Source organism: Caloenas nicobarica, chromosome 2 (genome assembly GCF_036013445.1).
Source record: "Caloenas nicobarica isolate bCalNic1 chromosome 2, bCalNic1.hap1, whole genome shotgun sequence".
Classification (NCBI taxonomy): domain Eukaryota; kingdom Metazoa; phylum Chordata; class Aves; order Columbiformes; family Columbidae; genus Caloenas; species Caloenas nicobarica.
In genome coordinates, this window is record NC_088246.1 from 40,256,964 (window position 1) to 40,283,750 (window position 26,787).

General features: G+C 37.6%; 1 protein-coding gene across 9 annotated transcripts in view; it reads right to left on the reverse strand.

Moving 5' to 3' along the window:
* Positions 1-1,657: 1,657 nt before the first annotated feature.
* ZNF385D (zinc finger protein 385D) overlaps positions 1,658-26,787 on the reverse strand; it is a 428,288-nt gene continuing 403,158 nt past the window's right edge. For 8 of the 9 annotated variants that reach the window (XM_065630223.1, XM_065630230.1, XM_065630229.1 and 5 more), the window contains 4 exons: positions 13,490-13,723; positions 11,375-11,553; positions 9,903-10,004; positions 1,659-5,682 (listed from right to left, as the gene is read on the reverse strand). In XM_065630223.1, the coding sequence (XP_065486295.1) occupies positions 5,449-5,682; positions 9,903-10,004; positions 11,375-11,553; positions 13,490-13,723 (749 nt within the window). In that variant the 3' untranslated portion in view covers positions 1,659-5,448. Of the gene's footprint in view, positions 5,683-9,902; positions 10,005-11,374; positions 11,554-13,489; positions 13,724-26,787 lie in introns of all 9 variants that reach the window. The other variant, XM_065630222.1, reaches the window with a different exon arrangement.

Here is a 26,787-nt window from a genome sequence, read left to right on the forward strand (position 1 = left end):
CAGTGTGCAAAGACCAGTGCTACAAAGTCACTGATGTAAGCCAAAGAAAGTTTTTTGAGTTCTTCCTCATCATATTTTTTATCAAAATTACTTTTAAAGTTAAGATCTCATGACCTTCAATGTCCCCATGTTTTGTGCAGGGACTCCTGAATGTTGCAGCTTGTTAATGCCTCACAAATTCTATAAAAGAACATTGCACAAGGAAAATGGATCAAATTAGTTTACCAGTTTCTTTACATTGACTCTTTTGACTCTTCTTACTTCACCACCCAAGCATCATCCCAGCACAAAGCTGATCACAGGAACTAGGCAGCCGCTACTCATGTTTCAGGCTCAGTTGAGTTTCTTTATCAATATATCAATACTGAATAAGAGTTGAATGACAGCTAATTGCACTACACAGTGTGACTGCAAAAGGCCTCAGGCACTCAGGGCAAAAAATTGCCTCTACTGAAGTCAAAGATCTTTGCAACTGCTTTCAGGAGTCACAGGGTTAAGAGCATTATGGTTTTCCTAATAGCCTTAATTTTGGTTGGGAGCACAGACTCTTTTAGCCCCTGATGTTTCAGATCAGGCTATGTAATAACCATCCTCCAGATAGTTACATTTACTCCTAAATGGTCCTGAATTTTAATAAACCTGTAGGTGTGAGAGGGCAGAAAGCTCTTGGCCTTGGCTTAACCCTTAACTGTGTTCGAGATTTCAGCTAGTTTGAGACAGGATTTATCAGTACTACTGTTTCTTTCGGTCACGCACCAAATCACAGCACAGAAGCTTCTGTATGATTCACTGGTACTGAAATAATGGCACTTAGAGATAAACAATGAGAACAGGGGACGATGTGACGTAAAAATATCTGTAATATTTTACATAGCATAGGCTCACATTTTCACATGCATCTAGGTAAATTGGAAGCCCACAGTTATTATCTCATGAGCTTTAGGTTCTTGGAGCCCTGAAGCCTGGACTCTGTGGAAGTCAATTTTAAAAATGGAAATTCAGACATGCATGTTAATAAAAAGAACAGCTTCCTTATAAAGTGGTTTAGGCTTTCAGCTTCACATGTTTTCAAAGAGATTTGTGCAGCCAAACAATTTGGGTATCTGTGCTTCATATTTAGCCACAAGAACATTGTAATTGTGAAGAGATCCTTTCAGGTCTTGTTCCTCAGTCTTATGTTCATAAAATTATATTTGTTTTGGGGGAGAAAAAAAGAGATATTAAGATAGAAATTCTCCAAGCTGCTTTGAAGAGATTCTAAAAACTATGTATTTACAGGGAGCAGAAGCAGCGGCTCTGAAGAAGCACAATTTCAGCTTTCAGGGAATTTGGGCCAATACTCTACACTGTCTTTGGGGATTAGAATAGAAGTGACTAAGAGCAGGTCCATTCATTTATGGTATTCCTGGTATAACTGGAAGATAATGAGCACGAGACATTAAATTTACCCATGGCATCCTTGCATTGATTCAGCATCTAAAGTCTTTTTGTCTTAAAATACAGAGCCAATTGTAATATTCCAGTACTAAAATGACAGATGTAATTCTTCTAGTTATATTAACTTTATTTAGTTATTCTTAATGTTCTATAACTTTAATTTTATCTTAAAATAAAGATCTAAACTTTTCAAATACAATATTCCTTGACATGGTCAGTTCACTTTTTTTCTCTTCAAGTTCATTTTAGATCGCCATATTTATAGCATTTGCTTACTGACCTCTCACATCAGCTTTTACAGCAGCTTTCAAGAAGGTAACTGATTTCATGGTTCAGAGCAATGCTGAACCTTCAGAACAAAGGTTTGAAGCCAGAGATAGCTGGAAAAATGCAGGTAGCATAAAAATATAAATATATATCCCTCCCTCAAAAAATACCATCGCTTCAGGTCTGAACAGAATAGTCGTTCTTCAACGCTATGTATAGAACTTGGAAAAACAAATAAGTTCAAGGATGTTTTCTTAAGTTCATACCCAGACATTTCCCTGCAGGCTGATTTCACACTGTTATTCCAGTGAGTGACTGTGCCTTCGATGAAATGATCTGTTTCCTTGTGCTTTAGGCTTCCTCTTGGACCTGGAGTGTTACTGTAACATGAAATATGATGACACATTTTTCTTTTATAGTGCTCTCCATATTGGATGTATTGACAAGTAGATGTAAAGTGTCTTCTGTTTGCTAGCTCCTTTGTCAGCTGCTGTGGACACACCCTTGACTGGAAGCTCCCCTTGCCCAATCAGATAGCTGTGCCAGTATTTTCCTTGGCATATATATATATATATATATATAAAAAATAAAACTCTTGTGCTGACATCCCGGGTATGTTGACTTATTACTGACCAAGCAGGGGGTGAACAGCAAGGCACAGAAAATCCACTATACATTCTAACATTCAGGCTTTATCCTTTATTAGGTAGTGAGTAAGAGACATAAAAAGAATTGAGTTTGTTGTTTACAGCTGAAATTTAAAAGAGACTTGTGTGAACAGAAACTTGTTCCATAGAGCACTGTGACAAAAGAGGTCCAAGAACACTGAAGGTGTCATTGCAAATTAGCTGATGTAAGTAGTTGGAATGACACTCTCTTTATTTTTAGCAAAACTTGTATTAACTCTGCCCTTAGTACTGTGCCTCCATACATGCCACAGGCCACATTTTGGCAAGGATCAGCCTGTTGATTTTGATGGCATCACAACAACGTGGCAGGATGTACAGCAGGTGTCCATGCACCAGAGGGCCATGCATAAGAGCCTACAGGATATTTGTGGGTCTCCCCTTTTCCCATCTGTGTGTTCTTTCATGGGGAAAAGATTGCCCGCCCAGACCTTCTCCCTTCCCAAAACACCAGTCCTCCTCTGCTCATTTAGCAAGGGCTTACTTACCTAGGCTGTTACAAAAGGCTCTGGAGATAAATGGTGGTTCATGGAGCACAGCTTGAAAATCAGTGCCCTATTTAAGGAGGAATCTGAAGAAGGTGGCAATAGCACTAGAACTTCTGCAAAAAGATGGAAGGTTAAAAGTAGGCTTAAAAGACCAAGGCCAAGATTTTGCAAAGAGGAGCTGAAACTTACTACACTATATTTATGTACCCAAATAAAAGGTAATATTTTCTAAATTGAACGTTAGGCGCAGGTTTTGAAGGCTGGCCTGTTGACTGTCTCTTTACTGGGAGCTGTAGAGTAGGGAGCCCTTTTAAATGTCAGCCCCTAGTTATTTAGGTGCATAAACTTGGCTTCAGGAACTTACTCACACCCATTTTGGAAACTGGGCCAAAGCTTTCCAGATAGTAACCAGCCCTGAAATCACCATCACATCTTTTTCATGGCTACATAGGAGTGAATTAAATATAATCAAAAGCCCACTTCATTTCAAGGCACAAACGTTTGCAAATAAACTGGATGAAATATAAATACATAATATAGAACTTATTTTAATACTTCTAGATAAATAAATGCAACTCTTTGGAATTCTTTGGACACAGACATCCATGGAACCTCTTCTTTCTCTCTTCTTATATATATTTTTTTATAAAATCTAAATGCAGAGAGGTTTAAAAAATGGCAAATGTCAATGTATGTGGAAGGCTCACTGATGAACTTGCAAGTCAAAAGTGCTGTATATTCCCATCCTCTGTATCTCCCAACTGTCCATATTAACCACAGGCAGTATTATATAGCAACCACATGGTCAATATTTTGCATTACTACCTTTTAATAAAATCTTTCAAATCATTTCCCCATCAAACAAATTATGTTTTTAAATTTTATTCCTCCTAAATGTATGGTAGGCATTTCACTTAGCTACACATCAGAGTGGTCGCATGTGACTTGGCAGCACACTCCATAATATTAATAGATACTTTTCAGCTCCCTATGGGAAAAAGCAGGCAGCAAGAGTCAGATTCAATAAGTCTATTTTTTCTCTGCTGTTTGTTACTTACCACTTAATGACCCACATGTGAAACTCAATGGTTATATAATTATTTTATATAGTAGATTTTCTGTTATAAGTTATTTTTCTTACTCTAACATATATACAATATATCTATATATACCCCTGATAAATCTTACTTTAAAGGGACACAGTTAACCCCTTTAAGCCTCACAGTAAATATATAAGGCTTTAAGCTGTCCATACATAAAGGTCATCCACAGAACTGAAGGATCACTTCAGATCCTAATGGTTGTATTTGTTCCAAACCCACGATGTCCAGTTATCTTGTAATATGTATCTCACGTGTTGCTGTTTACATTTAATAGGTATTTAAGACAATTTATATCACATCAGTAGGAAATAAAACAAGAGAATAAATCTGTTTCTAAGACTAAGCCTATTGCAAAAAATGTTACTTGTATCTACAGACTCTCCCACTGGTGTGATATAAAAAGAATATGTGCCATTCTTGGGATGAAATTCTGGCTACATTGCAGTCAGTAGGAACCTTATACTGACTTAAATGATGACAGAATTTCGTCCTGCTTTTCATCTGCTAGTTACGACTATGTGTAACCTGTTTGTGTCTTCCCTCTGCTCAACACCTCAACACCAAAGTGTCAGGCCTGTTTCAGGACAAGAGTGTATTTTTTGCTGTCCACTGGCATGCCGTCAACTTTGATCTATCCTGTATGCATTACACCTTTTAATACACATACACTATACACATATGTTCTCAGTTAAATACAAGTTCGACCTATTCTGTGTACAGCATCTGGTGTTTTTTTTCCACTAAATCTTCTTTATCATTTACTTTGTCCTAAACCATAGATTGCCTTCATGCCCATTCTTCTGTGGGTGAGGAAAGCAATTTTTGCTCACCAGGAACAGCTCCACATTATTGTCATTTTTGACTGCTTACCAAAGTGACATAATTTGTTCATTTTATCTTTTGCAACTCAGTTAGAAACCTAGTGGCATAGATAGAGACACAATACTACTGTTTTACAAGACATCTATTGTATCTACTTTTGTTCAGATAAATACCCAGTAACTGCTGATTTGGCAGGAGGATTGGTAAGGGTACTACTATTCACAGTGTTTCTTTTTTTTCCTTCTTTTTTAATCTACAGAATAAAGTATTTTATGTACATTGGAACCAGTTAATGCCCTTTAGACAAATTTGTAAGTTGTTTCATAAAGCAGGAAAGACATTGCAGGGAAATATGTGCCAAAAAGCACAGTCAAAAGGCTTTGTAAGTTTTATATGTCACTACAAGTCAATGCTGGAGATCCGCTCTAAAACGATCAATACTCAAGAGGAATGTTCTCATCTGGAGAAAATACTGCCCATTCCCCCTTTTAGAATTTGTTCAGTTCTCTATCAAAAGTCCTGGCTCTTCATATATACTTTAAACTATAAATAAACACTGCATAGTTCAATGTTCTTGATTTTCTTTTTTGTTTGTTTGTTTTGATTTGAAAAATTATTGCAGTACAATTAATTCCTGTTTGGAGTTCAGTAAGGAGCAAACAGCACGGGAGTATGGGTGGTCCGTATAGGCCCTGGAGCTGGTCGTAGGAGTGCTGGAGGAAGTGCAGAAGTCTGGAAAAGGGTGGCTGCTGGGGCTGTGCGAAGACTGAAGGGGGAATTCACAGCCACAGCAGCAGCTGCTGCTGCAGCTGCTAGCGGATTTGGTAAGATTCGTGGAGCCATCGGCTTTGAAGGTTCCTTTGAAAATACTAATTTTACCTGTGGGGAAGAGAGAAGACAAACAGACAGAGAGACATAATTTGTTCATATTAGCTACACGACAGGGAACTTGACTTAAGATTATAAGTGCAAAATCAAGTAGGAGAGGCCTCGTAGTGGCTACTGACTCTGTGAGCTGCAGGCTCGTGACAGGAGATATGGTCTCACGCATTGGACCAGGATGAGCAGGATTTGGTTGGGGACAAAGAGTTTCAAGTTTTGTACCTTATCACTGAGACTTATAATTGAATACGAGATTAGAAATCAAAGCAAAAAGAAAAAGGGGCTGGGCAACGTGCACCAAAGTAAAGCTGCATGTACCTTGCACGAATTAAATAAAGAAGAATTAACCATCAATTAAAAGACCTACATCTGGACAGCTTTATGATAAGAGACCAGAGCAGAATGAAAACACATCCTGTTCCCTGGTCTGACTTTTGGTTTTATGATTAGGATGCAAGTTCTACTTAAAATTAAAATCTCCAGCTAGCTTCTCTTTATTAGCTGCTGCCTCTAATAACAAGCAAATAAACAAAGCTTATCTTGCACTGGTTATGAAAATCTCCCAATGTTTCATATGTTCAAATAGGTGATGAATTCTATGGGTGTTGCCCTATGTCATCTTGCTGTGACTTCAAATATTTCTTCACAAAGATACTGTTTATTCTTACAAGAACTGTGAAAATGTGGCAGATATTTTAAAACGTCATAATGAAAAACTGTTGCCTATATCATTTAGTATGGTGCTAAACCATGTTATTTTTGTTAGTCACTGAGGCTTCTGCTTCAAAACTATTTAAATAATGAATCTTGTGTACTATCGAATAGAATTGGAAAAACTCTTCATTTAGAGTTTCCAAAAAGAAAAAAATAAACTCAAGCTTTTCCCAGACTGGTTGAAAATACTCACAGAGGTCCATTATTATTTGAGATAATTTACATTTGGTATGCATACAAATGAACATCAGAGTAGTCTATATAGATTTCTGCAAATTTCAATGGGATTTCAAGTTTCTAATGAGAAGCCAGGATCCTGAATACCTTTATTGTTCTGGTTTTATAACTCTGAGATAAGAATAGAAAACTCATCTACTGACAAAGAAAAGTTCCCATTGGCTCTGATGGACTTTTTGTGGGTCTGTGTCCCTGAATGACCTGAGGTCCTTTGCAAAGAAAATACATCTGAATATGTGGTATTGAATATAGAGAATATGAATATAGGTACCATGTTGTGGTAAATTTCAGTGTAAGTATGGACACTTCTCACTCACAGGGAAACACAATTTCTCATCCTTGAATTGAAAGGGGCTTTCAGATAATTAACTTGCACTATGTCAGTCTGATACTTTCCACTCAACAGTAACTTGGTGAGTGTATAGTCAGAAAGTAAGGACAGGAGTAGCCTGGCAAGAACCACCAGTGCACTTCATCATTACACTATCACCATATTCCAAAAAATCTGTTGGTTCTTTACTAGCCAGATGGATACAGGATTTTGAATTTTCCTAATACCCACTGGCAACTCTGCTGGCTCAAGGTCCTATAAAGATCTGGGAGAGATACTCAGAGGGGACCAGATTCTGTAATTCTCTTAATGGAAGATGTAATGGATATTATATACAAAATTCCTCATGGTGCCTGCGATAAGCAATGACCTGATCTTCTCCTTGATCAGTGTTATATCCACTGATCCAAGCTGTCTTCTTCCCTTGCTGGCCGTGTGATGTTTTCCTCCTTCCTTACATTGTTTAGTAAATAGGGTTTTTTCAGTCTTGTTTAGAACAGACCAAAAAAAAAAAAAAAGTCCTGAGAACACAGTGAAAGAACAAAAAAACCAAACCCTGCCTAAACCAACTGGACTCCGATTGCACTCTAGAATTCCCAGTTAAGGATGTTTTTCATAAGAGCTATTTATTGCAGAAAGTTTGGACTATCAAATGCCTAATAACCTCTTTCTCTCCAGTATAGTATTTTATACATATGGGACATTTGTTGCTTAAAGAAGAAGCAAGCAAGTCCCAACATTACAAGATTTTTCAAACTCTGAAATAATACTGTGGGAATTCATAAAGCTTCCTTCTCTGAAGTATGCAAAACTAGACTAGACAAAACAATAAAAATTATATTGAAAACATGGCATTATCGTATGTCCTTTTTCTAACTCCTGTAGAAAAAAATTGTTGATCCTCAAGCACTTTTTGTCATGAAGAACAAAGACCTTCTGTGACTTTGTTTTAAAAGGCTAGGACTATCTTGCCATTCTGGGAGGAATCAGGAACTTCTAATGAAGTTAGTTAGCTTTCAGGTTAATTTATTAACATGGTTCTGATCTCAAGATAGCTGCAAAATCAGTAATATTTAGTATATAGAGTACATTGCACTTTCATTTCAAACGTCTCTACAAGTACTCATTAACACACAGGTCAACATTAACAGGAAAGTAGCCATTATTCTTTCCTTTCCTTTCCTTTCCTTTCCTTTCCTTTCCTTTCCTTTCCTTTCCTTTTTCCTTTCCTTTTTCCTTTCCTTTTTCCTTTCCTTTTTCCTTTCCTTTCCTTTTTCCTTTCCTTTTTCCTTTCCTTTCCTTTTTCCTTTCCTTTCCTGTAAACTAAGGGACTGTAAATGACTTGAAAAATAAATAGAGACTAAAGAAAAAGTCTACAGCTCATCAAAAACATTTAGATTCAGAGTAAAATTAGCACATCCTTCGCTTGTTTCTATGCCATTATGCATTTCAAGAGAACAATTTTGGTATTCTTTCTGTTCAAAACAAAAAAGTCTAAATAGAGAACTACTCTTACCTTTTTTCAGTGTAGCCTCCATTCTACTATGGATATCTGTTCGCTTATTGCTAACACATACTCTCCTTCTTTAATCCCCTTTCCTTCTTTGCTCACCTCTGGCCTGACTTGCATATTGTGAGCAATTGGGAGTGAGGGAGCAGAAAAAGGACATGCCTTCATTTGTCTGTGCAGCAACTGAATGGCCTTGATCCTTGGCTGGAGTTCTCAGAAATCACCATTACATAAATTGGCAAACAGAGAACTATGCACAGCAGCAACAGTAATGTAACAGTATTTTCATTCCCTGTGAAACGATGAATTTCCTAAAGGAATAATAATCCTGTAAGAGAAGCTTTAGTGATTCCATATCCTACTTACCTAATTACATATTTTCTACCTCTTTCAGTATATCTTATATGTATTGGAGACCTTGGTCTTCCTGGTAGATTACTAAAAAGCCCAATGGGGCTATTTCCCTTGTGGTGGATCTACCAGAACAGTGCACTGCATTGTGTGACAAATCTAGGAAAGTTCCTACCCAACTGAATTACACATGAATATACCACTCATGAGGGCTGCCCCAACAAAGGCACACTTTCTGTTGTCAAGAAAAGAGCTTTAACTCAACTTAAGGAGAACTGGGTTTTCATAGAAAAAAGCTCCATGTTCTGCCTGCATTAGAGAAGATGGTCAAGGAATACGGGGCTAATCTCTGTGAGGCCAATGAATCAACACCCTCCCTCTGCCAAAACCACCTATAAACCCTTACAAAACACCATGGCACATAAAACAACCATGCAGTTTATCTGATGGAGATAAATGTCAGATGTTTCACTGTCCCACCCACAATATAAGCTGTTTCTTAACTAATGGCAAGATCCTAGCAGGGTTTCTCTTTAAAAAGTAAACATTTTTCTCAGCTTTTGAAGCTAGTAAGAACTGTGTTTCAGAAAGTTTATCCTGGCAGCTGAAAATGCGACCAGAACCATTCTGAAACTGAATAGAATGAATGAGAGATGGATTTTTTTAAATTGTTTCCATTGTTATCTGAATAGCTTTCTAAATAAAGGTAAAATAAACTTTTTATATTTTACAGAGATTTATTTAGTCGTTTCATCACTATTGTCCTTGGTGAAAACTGGCAAAACCTGTTCGACGCCTGGATGTTTCTTTTGTCTGTTGCTCTCTAATGACCTTTAAAACAAGATTCTTTTCTGAAGTTACTGAGAGTAGCTACAAAAAACGAGGACCCACAGGTTGTAGTCCACACCCATCAGTACATAAGAAGTCCCTTGTGAGCTTCCATGGGCTCATTCAGACACTTGAATACTCCCATTACTTACATTATTCCTCTCATTTTAAACAGTTTTTCCACTTATGTTTTATAAAAACCTTACTCAGCAGGGTTAAAATAAAATAAAAAGGTGATTGGCTTACCCCTAGAGGATGTGTTCCCTTTTGGAGTTTGTTGTAAGGGCTGTATTTAGGTTTAGGTGGCTTCCCAGCAGCTCTGTCTTTGTGCCTTCTACTGCTTATGTGCTGTTAAAATACATTTGGGAGAGGAAAAAAAAAAAAAAAAAAAAAAAAAGAAAAGAAGAGTGATATTTCCTTCATAGATCATTTCAGGTTCTGCTTTACACAAGGGTGCTCTAATACTGAAGGCTACCACTCTCCACAACAGCATGACTTTGACTAATTCAATAACGAATGGGAATAGGGCCTGTTCCAATTTGAATGATGCTTTGTGCATTACATATTGGGACTGTGATTTTCCACAGTGCTCAGTTCAACTCTGCTTCCACTATAGTCAATGATTTTCTCACCTTTGTTAACTTCAACAGGACCTGAATCAGGTCAAAGATAGAAGCCTTTGAAAAATTTCTCCCTATCTCTATAAAGCACCCATCAAATTCAATCCACTGCTGATATAAAGTTTTGGAAGAATATTGGATAGTAGAGCACCCCCTATTCAAGGGAGGAGAGAAGGTCACAAAATTGTTTAAATCCCTAAGAAGCCTAGACATTCTTTTAAGATTTCAGCTGAAACATGGTTACATATCAAACTAAGTGACAGTGAAAAAAAAAAAACCACCCACAAAATCCATTATCTTCTTCATAAAATATATGAGATTTTACAATAATCCTTCTACACAGGCTTTATTGCAGTATTAGACATAAGGGACCTTTTCCAGAACTATATTTTTACTTTGATTTTCATTCTCAAGAGAGTTCTTACCAAAAAAAGACAAAGAATTGGACATTTTTTTCCCTGAAAGCAGAAGTTTTGCTATTGTCCATTAGAGAACATATCTTCATTCTTCTAAAGTTCCTTAACAAGTATTTAATTCCAAAAGGCATACAAAACTAAAATAAGCGTTTTTCATGAAAAAGGCTTTGTTCATCTGGAGAATGACTGAACATAACTTAGTGTAATTGCAATTTAGAGGTCATGCTTCTCAGTAACAGAGTAACACAGATAAAAAATATTACATATCCTCTCCTTCCCACATTTCTAAGCAGGTTATTCAGTGTCTTGTGAAAATACTGGCAGCACCCACCTTCATATCTTTGTCAAGGTAAATATCATGCAGTACACTAAACAGCAGTGTTCATTAGCTCATGACAATTATAATAATCTAAAGGCAGTTGTAACATGTTACAGCTTACAGCTTCTATAACTCCTCAAGAGATACATATAATCAAGAGCTTTTGAGAAAATACATTGTGTTCAAGGGAAAGCCATATCCAAAACAAAACATACAGCGTGAAAGACAAGTACAAAGGGCAAAATCTGTAAACTCCATTTGGATGTGAACTGTTAGACTGACACATGCTGATTGTGTTGGTACTTTATCACCATGAAAACAAAGAACAGCCAAGGATTCACACTCTGCAAACTAGCGGAGTACCTGTTTCAGTTGTGTCTCAGAGTTTACGTGCACATCACATATTTCACAGTGAAATGTTTTGTTCTGAAGGCCTGTGTTTCCTTTATTCACAGGTCCTTTGCCTTTTACGCCTGCCCGGGGAAAGGCTTTTATGGTTCCACTTCCATTCCGAGCTTCCAGCATAGTTTTGTGCTTAGTCCCTGGAGACATTAGAAATGGGAAACAGAAACAACTTTGATAATTTGGTTGCATTCATTGTTTTATTTTCTTTTTAAAAGAAAATCATATGAACCTCAGCTTGATGCCACGTGCTGTGCTTGGAATATGCCTGTATTTGTCTGTATAAGATTCATACCACTGTAACAACATTTCACATCTGATATTTAATTTTTAAGTTACATATCTGTAGGTAATGCACTACAACAAAGCAGCCACACCAGTAAGTAGTGGCGCAATCAGGTATCCTGATGTGAAATTAAATGGGTGTGACTTTTCTCATTAAGTCCTGCTGTTAATAGACCTGAATTGTAGTTGCAAAGGAAGAGTAATTTAGCTATTGAAGACGTAGTTGGCTCTGATTTGTAGTCCTCCTGAATGGATTGACAAACAGCACACATTAGGCAGCTTACACTTAAATCCATAATTAACTAATTAGTCTCCGAATCAAAAAAGGGGAGAGGTTTCTGGCAACAACCTATGGATCTTTAATGGCCCTCCCAGAAACCAAAACATGTGAAAAACATACATGTAAGAAAAATTCACTTGCACTTTTTATTAAAATAAAGATTGGACAGAAAACAATACTGTCCTTTTGTTTAACCTTTATTCACATCACACAATTTCTTACACTGTTGACTTCCATGCAGGTAGTCTGTGATGATAATGGACCGCTACCATGTACAGAATTAGTGTTCCAGTGATAATTGTTGTGTGCATCCACATGTACACTCTTACAAGCATACATGCACGTGAGCATACACGCAGTTTGTCAGCATAGACAGCAAAAACTTGGGGGGTTGTGTTTCAATATTCAGAATAATGTTTTGGCTCTCATCTTGAGCAGAAAAATGTTTAATAGGTTAAATGAGTGCAGCCCTATGAACTTGAATTTTCACCAGTTCAAGATCTGGCATACAGCAAACACATCTTTCAAAACTGATTAGGCTTTGTTTCTCATGAATATCAACAAATTATAACTTCATTTTGAATTTAAGTGGATTGTATAGACATGCTAAAGGTATATATCTATTTTTAATAACATCATAAAACCGTTGATCGTGTTGCTGCAAATATATCATCGCTGTCTCTATGTTGCGAACCTAAGGCTCTCTACCTGTCTTCTAACTCTATTTACCCTGCTGACAGGTAACCCCTGACATCCAAAATCAGGAGTTTTTCTGTAGGACTGTTATAGGTGGTCATTGCCACCATATTAAATCCCGAGATCTTTTAATCCTGCTCACCACAAAGCCAACCAATAAGATGCTTAGATTAGTTACTATGAATGATGACTCTCTACTACTGGAACTTATCGATGCTACTAGCTCTAACAACAAGAAACAGCTTAAAAATTAAGAAAGATGGAGGTAAGCAGCTACCCATTCAACTCTCATGTAGTAGTTGCTATTAGTTGATGAAAACAAAGGAAAAATATACATAATTTTAACAAGTTATTAACAGACAATATGGAGCTAAGAAGTCTAACTCTCATCATTGAACTCTGACTGACTGATGCTCCCTCTTTCAGCCTTCATTTGTTAGATTTCAAACAAAACTAGTGGTATTCATAGTCAGTTTGCTAGCTGGCACAAACAGAAGTATGCAAACTCTGAAGACCAAAGGTAATGAAGCATGAGCTGTCATTTAGCTCTATAAGGTTTGGAAGCTGCAAAAGCTAAAATGTAAGAAAATGGGTAACTTGCATGCAATAACATTCCTTTCTTCTCTCTTTATGAAAGCGTCTTTGCCTGTCATTTTTATTCTTTAATAGTTAATGAATTCCATATAATTGCCAGTTTTCTGCCACCTCTTTGTCCCCTGCTGCAAGAGATCTAATCTATTCAGGGGAAGATAATTGCAGAGCTCTTGAGACAGAAGGAAAAAAAACCGAAGAAAGCAAGCACTGCTCCATCTCACCACTGTTGTGCGCCTCCAGCTGCGAGGCAGAGTTGACAGCGACTTTGCATAGTGAACAGTACAGCAGCCTTTTTGCTTTTTCTTCCTCAGTCTCCACGGAAGGGCACGTGGTGCTGCTCGTGGCTGTCGTAGGGATTTTCTCCACTTTAGAGGTGATTTCAGTTGTCATAACGCTGCTCTTCCGGATTTCCACGGTTGTCGTCGTTGATATTGCTGGTGTCCCTGTGGCAACGTCTGTGGGCAAAGGGAGGAGATGGAAACAAACAAACAAACAAAAAAGTTGTGACCTTTGGCATTTCCTTGTTTGCATCCTAATGCTGTAACCACACAGAGAGCCAGATCATGCTGGTGATGGTTTGACTAATGGTAATGAACTAAATCTGACCTTATTCTTTGTATTTTCTGTGGTTCCAAAATACAGTACTTCCGTACATTGAAATGCCATGTATTCGGTCTCCTGCAGTCTGCTAACACCCAGTAAATACAGAATTAATAAACTGAAAAGACAGGCCATTAAGACTGTACTGTACAACTGAAATACAATCCACTAAAGGAGGTCGTGTAAATTCCCAGTACAATAGGCAGTTAAAAATTAATACGCAGCACTTAAGACACATGAACTGTCATAGTACCACAAAACACTTGCGTTGATTGAGTAGCCAAACTAAAGTTTTCACATATAAAATGTACTGCAATACTGTACTAATAAAACTAAAATTAAAGTAATTGTTCTTTATATCTGACAAAATGTTAAATTGATACTTCACTTGATATTAGCCAAAACTAATATTAAATGAATGAAGGTAATCATTAATGCACAGTATACATTTATCCATGCATTATTATTATCAATTATTACATAATAAGAATACTAATAACAGTAATTAAATATGCAACTTTCTATATCTGAGATGTACACAAACACTAATAATATTTTAGTTCTGCAGATCAGTAGTATGTTTGGAAAAACTGTAAGCATGTTATACACTTAAATCTATTTGGAAACCTAGTGCTTGCATCTAAGAACTCGTGCTTTTTCTGTAGTTTTCAAATCCAAGAGAGAGAAAATACACAATGATATTGTGGTTTGAATACAATATACATGACATTTGGATATGGCAGTATCCCTTGGTAGTTAAGTACTTAGCAGGGTAGAGAACAGTAAGATCCGGCACTGAGCCAGTGGACAAGATGGCAAGTAAGGGTCAGGAGAAGGAGAGAAGGGACAGGAGATGTTCTGCCTTTGCAGTGTTGCATTTGTCATATTCAGCCTAATAAGTAGCAGCTTCCTCCATAAGAAATCTTAGTTATTTTACTGAGATACCCTGGAATTGGGTACTTTCCAACACAGACAGCTCATTTCAGTTTCATACATCCCTTGGTGGTAGTGGTGCTCAACCTGTACTATGCTTTATTCATTGCCATCTATTAGAGTAGGCAAAATAACAATTATTTTGCTTACGGATCTCAGTGTGTGCTGTGATGCAGGAAGGACACAACTAGCTAATGCTGCAGAGGTGTGTTTCAGACTAAAGCTGTTCAACAACTTCATTAATGAAGAACATGCCTAATAACTTAGCAGACAATAGCAAAGTTGGAGCAAAGGCAAACACACCAAGAGACATGATCCAAACCAATTTTAATGCATTGGAGAAACAGGCTAGAAAATTAAATGTGTTTCAGTAAAGACAATTCCAGGAACCCACACTGAATAGAATTAATCTGATCTATTAAAAAGAGATGAAGAACAACAGCCCCAGTACTGCTTTTTGGGAGGTTTCTTGTTTGTTTGATTTTGTTTTGTTGCCTTTGTTTGTTTGCTTTTTTGCTCGTTTTAGAGAAAAAGCTTTCAGCAGCAGATAAGATCAACACTGATCTCTTATATCATCATGTTATGAAACATGTCCCCACCATATTGAAAGTGCAAAGTGAAAGATTTATAAAGTATTTTTTTCTCCTCCAAGCAGCACAGGACGTCCTGTGTCCAGCCTGGGAACTGCAACGTCAAAAATTAACAATTACTTGCTTTGTTGTTAGTCCAGCAGCAATACAAATGCAAACCAACAAAAGAGGGCTTGCAAAGGAGGAAGCCAAACAAATTAGAGGTTTAGAAAACATGACTGTGAATACGGAAGACAAAGGGTAAACACTGACAACATTTTTAATATCTGTAGAAGGTAGCTAAAAATACGAGAATAAACTCTTCTCCCTGATCCCTCCTAATAGAACAACGACTATTGGATTACATCAAGAGAGACTTAGATTAACATCGGGAAATTCTTTCTAATATTAACTCTTGTAAAGCCTGAGAACAGCCCACCTACAGAGATCCGGAAATATTGCCTACTGGAGGACTCGAAACTGGCTGAACAAATATTTGCAGGAACAACCCTGCTATGACCCTTTTCAGTCAGTGGGAATAGGACTCTTCAACCCTAATAATTTCTATACATTGTGTATTTTGCAATGTTTCTACATATTCTCCCAGAGTGTTTTTAAAAATTATTATTCATAAAACCAAGAAAGCAGAGTTTGTCATGCGAATATTCTACATATTGGCAGGCATTAAAGCATATAGCAAAAATAAGGTCCCACTCAAGGTCTAATCAAAGTTGTGTGTGGTGTTGGTTTTGGTTTTGGTTTGTTTTGTTTTGTTTTCCTGAGAGTGCTTCTGGAGGTGGTTATATCCTGAAGGTGCTGGAGGTGTCAAATACCAGTGAAGAAGGAATGGTGTTACCTTGCTGAAGACTCTCTTCTTATTTATTATCTTTTACAGACAAACAACGTTTCAAAAGAAAAATACTATTTTGAAGTATTAGGTCTTTTATTGGGAAACCAATGAGTAAATGAAGCCTTTGTAGATCTGTCCACAAAACTATACATTTAACTAGTTATTCCCATCCCAGAGAATCTGTGTCAATGTTAGCTTTCCTTCAGTCAAAAGTTGCTGTTGTGAAATTATTTTCCTCAAAAGCCCACTCCCAGCAGCACATAATACTACTTTACGACTTTGGTTTAACCCTCCTGGGACTACTGTACAGTATTAGGTCCAGCCACTGGACTCTCCTGGTGAAAAGGAGGGCAGAAAGCATCAGGGAAAGAGAAGGAAAAGGGAAAGAAGACATTAGCACTCTTTAAGGACTGATGGCAAGGTTGGTGCCGATCTTGCAGGAAATTAAACATGTACATCAATCACCATTGCCAGTTTTGCAGTGCAAGGGTCAGGATTTTGCCTTGAGCAAAATATAGATCATCATTTCTTTATCTTCCATAGGAAAAACTGAGGCAATAAACACAAAAAAGCTTAAACGACTGCAGATTTTATTCTGACCTCCTATATCTATGTTGGTCTAATATTTCACCATGTAATTATTTTAAAGTGAAAAGAAAATACAATCAATTATGCTAGTCCTTTTGAGGGCATTTTGATAAGCATGCATGTAACCAACATTGTATATAAAATGAAATTAAAAATGGTAAGTGTCATCAGCATGTTCTTCAACTAGCAAAAATATAAATGTTCAGAGCATGTATTCTGATCATATACCTTTTAAAAGGTGACCTATATTAAAACATTATATATTCCACTAATGCAAATGCATTAATGACATCAAAACATACACAAGAAAACCATCCAAGTTCACCATTTAAAAGCCATGACACACTTAAAGATGCAAAGCTGCTCCTCCTCATATAGACTTATCTATCTTATAGAATTATCTACAAGAATTGAAGTGAAAACATTCTAAAATCTGTCAAGTAAGCTTGGAAAGGGGGAATTAAAATCCTCTTCTTACCAGAACTTCTAACCAGCTTGCGCCTCTGAATATATTACAGTGTTGCTGCCTCTACACAGTTCAGTGCCTTAAATATAGGGTACAGCATTAAAGGTATAAGGGATTAAAAAACCCCACAACCAACCAACCAAAAAAGTACCCAAACAAAACACCATGGAAAAGGAGGATGAAGGCATTTGAATTGATGCTTTTAAGATTGGATCAGCATTTCTTAACATTATATTATGACAGTGCTTTAAGAACTATTTCAATAATAAATGATCTAAAATCGAGCTGGCAATTCAGTCACAGTCAAATGGAAGATTTGTTTCTGGTGACGCAGGTTTGCAGCACTGTGCTATTTTCATTCCAGTGGCCTGCAGCAAATATTCATTATTGCAACTGTCACTGCTTGGCTTTGGCATAGAAGCTAATTGCTAATATTGTGTGGAACTGGACTCCAGAAGCAAAAAAAGGAACACTTCAGGATTCACAGCAGTCCATTTCTGTTCCTTGTCTTAATATAGCACCAGCAAAAAAAAAAAAAAAATTAAAAACTAATCTTTGCTCACTGGCAAAATCAAACATTCATTTTAACAAGTCAACAAAGCCAGATGAAAAACATTCTGTGAGAATTTACTCCTTTGGGTACTACGGATACCACGGTTCAACTGGAAAACTACAAGTTTGTGATTAAGGTCCTCCTAAGCAAGCAGGATTAATTTTATATCCCAGCTACAAGACTCATGAATTTTCTTGAGGCTGAAGAAACAGAAAATAAAAACTCATGTTTTTCCTCTGAGTATGTGAAAGTCTCACTGATCAGTTCCTGCTACTAAACGTAAGAATTTCTTATCCTGAAACTATAAATAGACCCACAGAGAGAAGAGTGCTCTGACTTCAAACAAATCACAACTATTTAAGAGCCTTGTTCTTCTTCAAAAATCTCAAGTGGCATACATTTTAAAATATCTGATTTAACACATACCCATGCATTCTGGTCTCATTTAAATCAAACTTTTTGTCTTCAATAAAAAAGGATTGAGCATTTGGCCCATAATGTCGTCCAGTAAAAAAACAAAGCCAAAACCAAACAATATCCCCCTCCCCAAACTAGAAAGCACATTCTTTCTCATGAGAAACAGAACTTCCTACGAAATATTTTGCTATACTATAAGACCTCTTAGTATTGCAAAAATGTTGTCAGCTGGCTCACTGATAGCAAACCTGGATCAAGTAACAGAATGCTCCCGCATGGGTGCTCGATACTGGCATGTTCAAAAGAGTCTCAGCATATTATTTTCCTGCCTACTAAGAATGGGGACCTCAAGTTTCCTCAGGCTGTTTTGAAAATCCTGTGCCCTGTGTCATCTGTGATAATTACATTTGAAGATCAGATGTGATTTCTTTTGAATCTATAAATATAACAGTGGAGTATATTAAAAACAAAGTACCATCTCAAAAATAACTCTGTGACTGACTTTTTTCAGGCTTGGCTGACTTTCTGTACTCATACGCTAAAACATAAGCATGTGTGCTAGCACACTGACTGGCTCTGGCACTTAAACAAAACACTTTGAGGAACTTTGACTCAAATGTATCAGCTCCTCCTCCTTTATATGTGCAGAACACAAACTTGCATATTTTGTGGTTGGTTGATATTTGGCCCATTACAATATATCGTACAGAAAATTCCTTCAGTGTTGTATTATGAAAATTCTGGTCATTAGACTTAGTTTTACATTCGAAACCTGGATTCAATCTATTTTTTATAGCTACAGCCTTCCCAGAATGGCTATCTTTTACTTGGAGAGTCAGAAGTATATTTTTAGAACTTAGAAGGACCCACGTAATTTTTTTGCAAGAAAAAACTAATTACAACAGCACAATTTAGAGAGTTAAGTACCGTACATCGCAGTCTTTTTGGTATAAAAGATCAAAATGTCTGATTGACCGCTGTGTACTTTATGATAATACCTCCTTCAGTGAAGTGACACAAAATATTGGAAATCATTACATTTACCTGATCTTTTACAGGATGGATACTAATTAATATGCCATAATGGAAGAGTCAAGAGCTCTGAAGTAATAAACAAGGCTGTGTATGACAAAACAGGAAAAGAATTTGAAAATTTTTTTCAGCTGCCTTCTGATTCTGATTTTTTTTTAAACATCAGCTATTCACCTGGGTTTTTTTCCCTTTGTCTCCCACTGCCCTGGCTTGTCAGTCACTTTCTTGCTAAGTCCCTTGTTTCTTTGCATTGTCTAGGTGTCCATTATGATTGCTTTTGATATTCAGAAAGTGAAAGGCAGAGTGTTTTTAAGGTATTGCCCAAGTCTTTCCTCAAATGTACAGAACAAATACTACTGAGAAACTGAAGGACTGCAAACTTTCCCAGGACTGGCATGAAAGCCAAATACCAGGAATTTTCTTGGTTCGTAACTGGAGAAGCAATAACCTCAGTATTTTGACCAGTCCTTGTTTTTTAACACTTAAATAAATCACATTATATGGAATGCTCATCACTCAGAAATAAAGGATGAAGGAACAAGTGGCTCCACAATGAGTGGCCTTGTTTTACTGCTGCCTCTGCTCCATGCTTCGTGGTGACATGCATTGGTGGTGAGAGGAGCGAGACAGAAAACAGGACATTTGGTGACAAAAGTTGTCCACAGTGAGAGCAAGAGTGAAAAAAAAGTAGCAAACTTCACATATTTGCTCTGTGGATTTTTTTTTTTCTCCAGTTAAGACTCAATTCTGCCAAGTCCTAAACTGACCTTCTTCAATAATTAGCAGTACACAATTTTCTAATGAAATTATACCTCCTTTTTACTAGCAGTTCCCTTGGTTTAAAGCACAGTTCATTAATCCTGAACAAGATTAACCACAGAGGGATGACTGCATTCCTGTTGAGGTTAATTGGACAGAGCTGGCAGCAGCAGCAACAGCTGGGGGTAAAAGGCCTGTGGAAAGGGAAGGAGGAAGGTAGAGAAAAGTCACACCATGTCTGAGTTTTGGGTTCTCAGGCAAACATAGTCGACAAAAACGTGACTGGAAGAAGACAATGAGGAGAAACCATTTCTTTTTCAAGTTATTTTAAGCAACTATTGGTGATGACTGTGTTTGGGCGCTAAGCTGTCCTTTCTATCGTATAGATTTCTCCCCAGCCAGGCAGAAGAAAATCGGCTTTCACCAGCTACAAGTGAAAGGGTCCCTGCGCAAGGAGCAGCAGGGGGGAAGAACAGACCGCTGGCTGAAGCTCCTCTTGCCATTTAACTAATGAGACTCGTGTAGTGAAAAATTCAATCTGAAACAAGGACAAAGTGTTTGTTTAAAGGGTGGAGCTTACAGTCCATTGCAAAGAAGATTTTTGCAGATTCTGGACTCACTGGCCCTGATAAAATAACATGTTTTCTATTTTGACGCTAACTTGAAGGTTATACATAAGGCAGGGTGTTAGATTTCATTTTGTTAGTTATGCTTTTATTATGGAGGCTGCAATGTAAAAACATTGCTTTTAAGATAAGTAATAAAACATGCACATGGTGGTTTGATCACAAATAGAGAAGGAAAGCTGTACTATCCTATACATAGGTCTCTCATGTTTGGCAACATCAAAGGCTATGCTGGCAAACTGCCACCAGTTTTACATCTGCACATGCTTCGTTATGCATTTCCCAACTTTTAAGTAAAAGCAAACACAGTCAAAAATATATTTGTAGTTTATCTTAATGCATGAGCAGAAATTGAGCATCAGTTGAGTTTACCACCAGTACAAAACAAGGAATCGAACACAATTCCTTAAAAGCTAAAAGCCAACTAAAGAAAAACGTTCTGTAAGATATACTACAGTAAAATGAATTTGTCTTGAATGTACCTTTCTGCAGCACAGAGTCCAACATGTGCACAGCAGTCCCCATCCATATTATTAAACTCTCTTATCTTCCAGAACAGGTCAGCTGCACATGAATCGCCTGTCGTTCCTTGGCTCATATTGAACTCCAGGCTCTGCCCAGGGGTATCTGGGAGATTTAGCTTCGGCCAGAAGTCATCCAGAGACTGCCATAGCAGCGGCAATGAATGGATGGTTGTATTCCCACGTCCAGGAACACCCTTGGCACCATGTGAATCGCTGCTGTAGACAGCAGTCCAAAATACTGTTTAAAAATAGGCCCTGCCTTGCTACCGAGGTCTAGGTGATATGAATTATACCTAGTCAGCACTGGAGGCAGTACTACCCCAAGGAGAATCAGGGAGCAACCTTTGTCTGTGTCACTAGCAGCAATGGCTTCAAAGCATTACCTCCCCACCCAAACACCCATTAGGGCTTTAACTCAAGCCATGTACCTGGAAGAACCAATTGCCGTCACCGAGGCCAGTACGTAACTAAGATTCAGCGTTTGCCTGCTTGTCCTGCTGCCCCCACGTTCCTGCCCCACAGACATGGGGCAGGAGGCAGCAGCCAAGCTGTTCTCTTTCCCCTTGCACTATCAGCTCTCGTGAGGGAAGTGAGCTTTGAAAGGGGCTCTCCTAAACTCCCCTTCTCTTTAACAGAGACACACAGCAGACATGGTCCAGGCTATACACTACGGGATACTGAGAAGCATTTTTCACAAAGCAGGCAAGCTGGCAAAACCTTTTTAAAACTTGATATCGAAACCAATTTACTGTGGAATCTCTCCCCCAGCAATCTGCCACCAAAAACAAAGAAGCGCGGAGAAGCATTAATCACTGGCAGAAGGAGAGAAAATTCATTGCTTTCATTAATCAAATGGAACAAGGGAAGAATGAGTGAACTGCATTGCAGATTGCATAGAATCACTCTCCATTTTAAGCAGGGAGTTGATTTTTTTTAAATTTTAAGCAAGTTGAATGTCCTCTTTTAAATCTCCATCTAAGCTTTAAGTTTCAAACCAGATTTATAGTCCTAGAACCTAGAAGTAAATTAAAATAACTGGAATCCAACTCAGAATTTCTGAGAACTCTGACTTCTGACTGCCCTCATAAGTGTAATACCTCATGGCATTCTCCTGTCTTGAATCCAGGAATAATTAAAGCTATTCCCTTTACAGCAGCTTACTTCCTTTACTGGAGAGCATTGAGCTAGTAAATCTGGTTTTGGCAATAAACTAATGTTGTGTCTAACATAGGAATTGTCAGAAGCTATACAAGCATCTGTTGTAACTGTATAACTTGTTTCAGTGGAGTGAAGGCAGGGAGAGCAGTGAGAATACACACATTCTTTCAGACATCTGTCTTGGAGTGCACCGTAAGTAGAGCCTGTAGCAGATGTCTTCTCTGGACTGATCAGCAATGGATTCCTTACAACCACCTGCTCTTCCATAAATAGCTGAGATACCAAACACCCAAATTTTGGAGGAACAAATTTCACAAGAAATTGATGAGAGAACAGAACAGGAGATGGTAAAGTTATTATCCTTAGTCTTTAGAGTAAATAAGTGTTTTGACTTTTCTGCTACTCAATCAATTTAGATTTTTAGTAATCCTCTCCAGTCAAATGCTTTTACAAGGAATTTTTCCTTTGGCTGACCACATACTGTTAGTAATATGTTTCATAAATTGAGAGGTATATCCCAAGAGTGGTACTCAGGTGAGTGTCAGGGAAAGGAAATCTCTCTCAGTTTCTGGAAAGCCTGCAAAAGGATCTTTTACTACCTCTACTACTTACAATTGCAGTTACTATCTGTTTAACTTTCCTTTACATCTTCAGCAGGTTCCATCATCTAAAATAAATGTTCCTACTATTGCCCGCATCCCCTCTCCAACCCAACACAGGTCGCTTCTGGACTGGGACTGAAACAAAGGGCTTATGAAACACCCTGTTTTGTCATTACAATTAAGAAATTGAATGATGTTTACAGAGAGTTGCCCAAACAATCCAGGCCAGCATTTTCTAAATAACTTGCTGTCATCATAGTTCTTGGCACGATTAACAGGTTTTGTTTTGCTTTTTCTTACTTTTTTTTTCACAAAACAATTATTTTGCGCAACACTAGCAGTCTCTGTTGGCTACTGTGTGCCAGTCTCTCCTCTGCCTTCAGGCAGCCTGCTACCAACTGAACCATTAGTTTAATTGTGTTAGTTGGCAGAAGCAACACACTAGGTAAACCACAGTGAGGTTGAATGGCTGGTCCTGGGATTAGGCAAAGAGCAAGAGAAGCTTGTCTTCTTCAGTCATGTAGTGAGTTCCCACTCATCAAATTTTCTCTCTGTCAAAAGAGTCTGAAACAATGTCTTTTGTCTCTTGCAATGGCGTTCCCTGGCACCATCCACACATGCCCAGCAGACAGCTTATCTGTGTTTTGCTGTTTGGGATGCTTATCTAGGCAATATCATAATTTTAGCATGCAAGCCCTCTGCTGAAGCAAAATGGAAAAAGTGATGCTCTCCTAGCTCAAAGGTGTTCTTTTGGTGAATTATATAAATCTTTTACACACAAGGCGACAGTGAAAAAACACAAATGTATTTCATAATGCCATCATTCATAGATATCACTACTATTGTCAAAGCTTATAGAGTGAAATATATTATTTGATTTAACCAATTACGCATGAAACAACAATGGTTTTGCACTTTAGGACACAAAGCTAGCAGAATAGACCTTAATAAGGAAATGACTGCTCTTAGTTTGAGGTGACTGAAGAAGACAGCAGCTGCATGTTAATGAAAATTAGCATCAAAATGGCTGCACAAGACTAGCTTTAGCAAACATTTGCAGAATCTCAGATGAGGCATTTAATTATTGCTATGCTTTGGTGTTCTCTTATACATTCTCTTGTAAGGCATTAAAGGCCTATGTTACCTGGAAAACTAAAAGTGACAGACATTAATACTCATAGTGGCATAGTTAATTCGTTAGATGGTTTTGTCCAATACTTGCAAAGACAAAAGTTCTGTCATGTTGAGTGAAGGTAGCTATGTTGTAAGCGGTGTGAATCTCAGGCAATTAAGTCACAGGCAAAGCGAGAACTACAATCTGTTCAGAAGAAATGTCATGGAGGGACATTTGAAGAAAACAGCCCTATGCAACAGGAGCAGAGGTGCTAATAATTGCAAACTGTTTGTGCTAGTTCTGTAACAGTTGGTCTTTTCACATTTCGTTTTCCAGTAGGGGAGGATATTAATGACCATAATTACAGTTTTTTATTAATTTCTTTGGTAATCCCAAATTGTCATTCTCTACATGTGCCACATTTTTCTTTGTATGCAGCTCTTTCCCTAACAACATAACACAGTAGCAACAAAAGTGGTTTCAGCTTCCCTTCTAAATGTGGCTGCAAATACTGCAGCACTTACAAGTTCATAGCCTAGCTCCCTCTGTTAAATTTTTTTCCTTTCTTGTACATGACAGTTATTCAGACACCATTAGATCTGACATCATGCAGACCCAGCATTAGCTCTTAGCAAAGAGAAAGACAGAAAATAAAAGTTCTCTTTAGGAACATGATATACTGTACTGCTGGTTCCTTGGTTTTCATTCTGTCATATCTCTCTCCTAGGTACACTCTAACAGAGAAAAACATAAGAAAAAGAGCCCATGAAAGCACCAATACAAGCCCAAATATTTGAAAGTTGCCCTCATTTGCAGCTATTTTATGAATAACTGTATTTTTCACATTCATGTTTACACAATGTCTAGGGGAATAGGTGCAATTTGCCTGTCTCAATAGCCTTTCAGCCATGTAATTATTTGTTAATGAACACGCAAGTTCAAAGTATTGTACATCTGCAACAATCAGATCACCATTCCACGGCCACACCTTCAGTCATCTTAGCATCAATAAGTTTTCTATGAAATCCACTTTTCCTTCAAAAAAGTAATATTTTTAGCATTTATTTATAATTCCATCAGATCTTTTCTCAATTCCAGTTCAAAGGCCTACTGAGGAGCAGGATACACAGAGAATGGGGAAAAATAGTACCAACTGGAGCATACAATTAAAAACAATAATCCAGAATAATTCTGTGCAAACTCTGTGGAATTGCTGGAGAGCTAGATTGTTTTTTATGATGAAGAGTGTATTTTATCTCCTCTTGCTTACTCCTCCTTAATAACTACCAAATAATAAAAAACATCAAGTTTTTCAAATTTTTCAGGGGAAACCTGCTGCACTTAAAAAAGTAGTTATTTGCATGAAAAACATGGAATTAGAACCTGAACTCTTTGCATTAGCTTTCAAAAATCTTGGAAAGCAGTTGTAGTACGACTGCATTAGTAGAATAATAGCAGCTGCAACAACATACTTCTGCACCCCCTTCAGCCTCTGAAGTACTCACCCAGTACAAGAACATTTAAGCATCTCCTTAGCACTGATATACTACATTAGATGCGTTCTCAGGATCCTAAGGTTGCTACCATAGCATACAAACAAAATTACAAATGGGTTTAAATAGCAAACCTTTGCATTACACAGCGTTTTAGAAAACTCAGCACAGGTTGTGAAAGATGAGAGCACTGCTCTTCTGAAACAAAACTTCAAATATGCCAGTCCCTGAAATGGCAATACACACTATGAAATGCAAGTTTCAGCCTTTTAGATAATTTCAGTGTTTTCATTTATGAAAACAAGAAATGATTAATTCACAATGTAAGGAACTTGGCCAACACTTGCACAAATAGTTTCCTTACATAACACTTATGCACTATCCATTTGGCAGGCAGGTAGAGAGCTCACTTAGCTCTCCTCCAGAAAAGCTGCATCATTTGTGACCTTGTTAGCCAACTGTTTCTAGTGGTATTTTAGCTACAGTCTTAGGAGATATGGCTATATAGTTTGTTTTTTTTTTTTTTAATGAGTGGGAGAGAAAAACTGTAAATTGACCAGAAAAGAGAATACTGATTCCTCCCTCTCAAACTCTCAAAGCCTCTGAACTGTAGATCAAGTGAATAAGTGAATCTACACATCATCAGATGTCTTGATCCATGACCATGAGAAATATGCATGCACTTGTAAAATGGTAAGATTCTTTTGTGAAATGGAAAACAAGGTGGGGAAAATGCCCGAAGCAACAAAGCCAGGCTTCCACTACTATGAAAACATTAGCAAAACCATTGCTGCCTCCCTCCTCTTCAAAGGGCTACACATTATCTCCCTTCCCTCACAAATTAAAAAATGCGAAATCAGCATGAAAATAATTATACTAGTGAAACCCAAATACATAATATTTATAATATACGACATTTAGACAAATATTTTTACAATAATTTGAAAAATGGATGGGGTTCGAAGCATTTGGCTTCAAGCAAGCCTTCCACCAGTTTTCCCAGAAAGCTATTCAGTATATAGCACACAGATACCTAATCTCTTGCATGTCCAGGTAATAGTGAAAGCACAATTTGTAATGCCTGTGCCGTGTTCACACATACGTAGAAGAGAAGACATTTCCATCTGTCATTTCCATGGCAGGAGTTAACATTGGATAAACATTCGACTATCTACTTCTAAAATGAATCGTGGTGCCAAAACCATCTGAAGATCAGAGTAGACATGACTGAACTT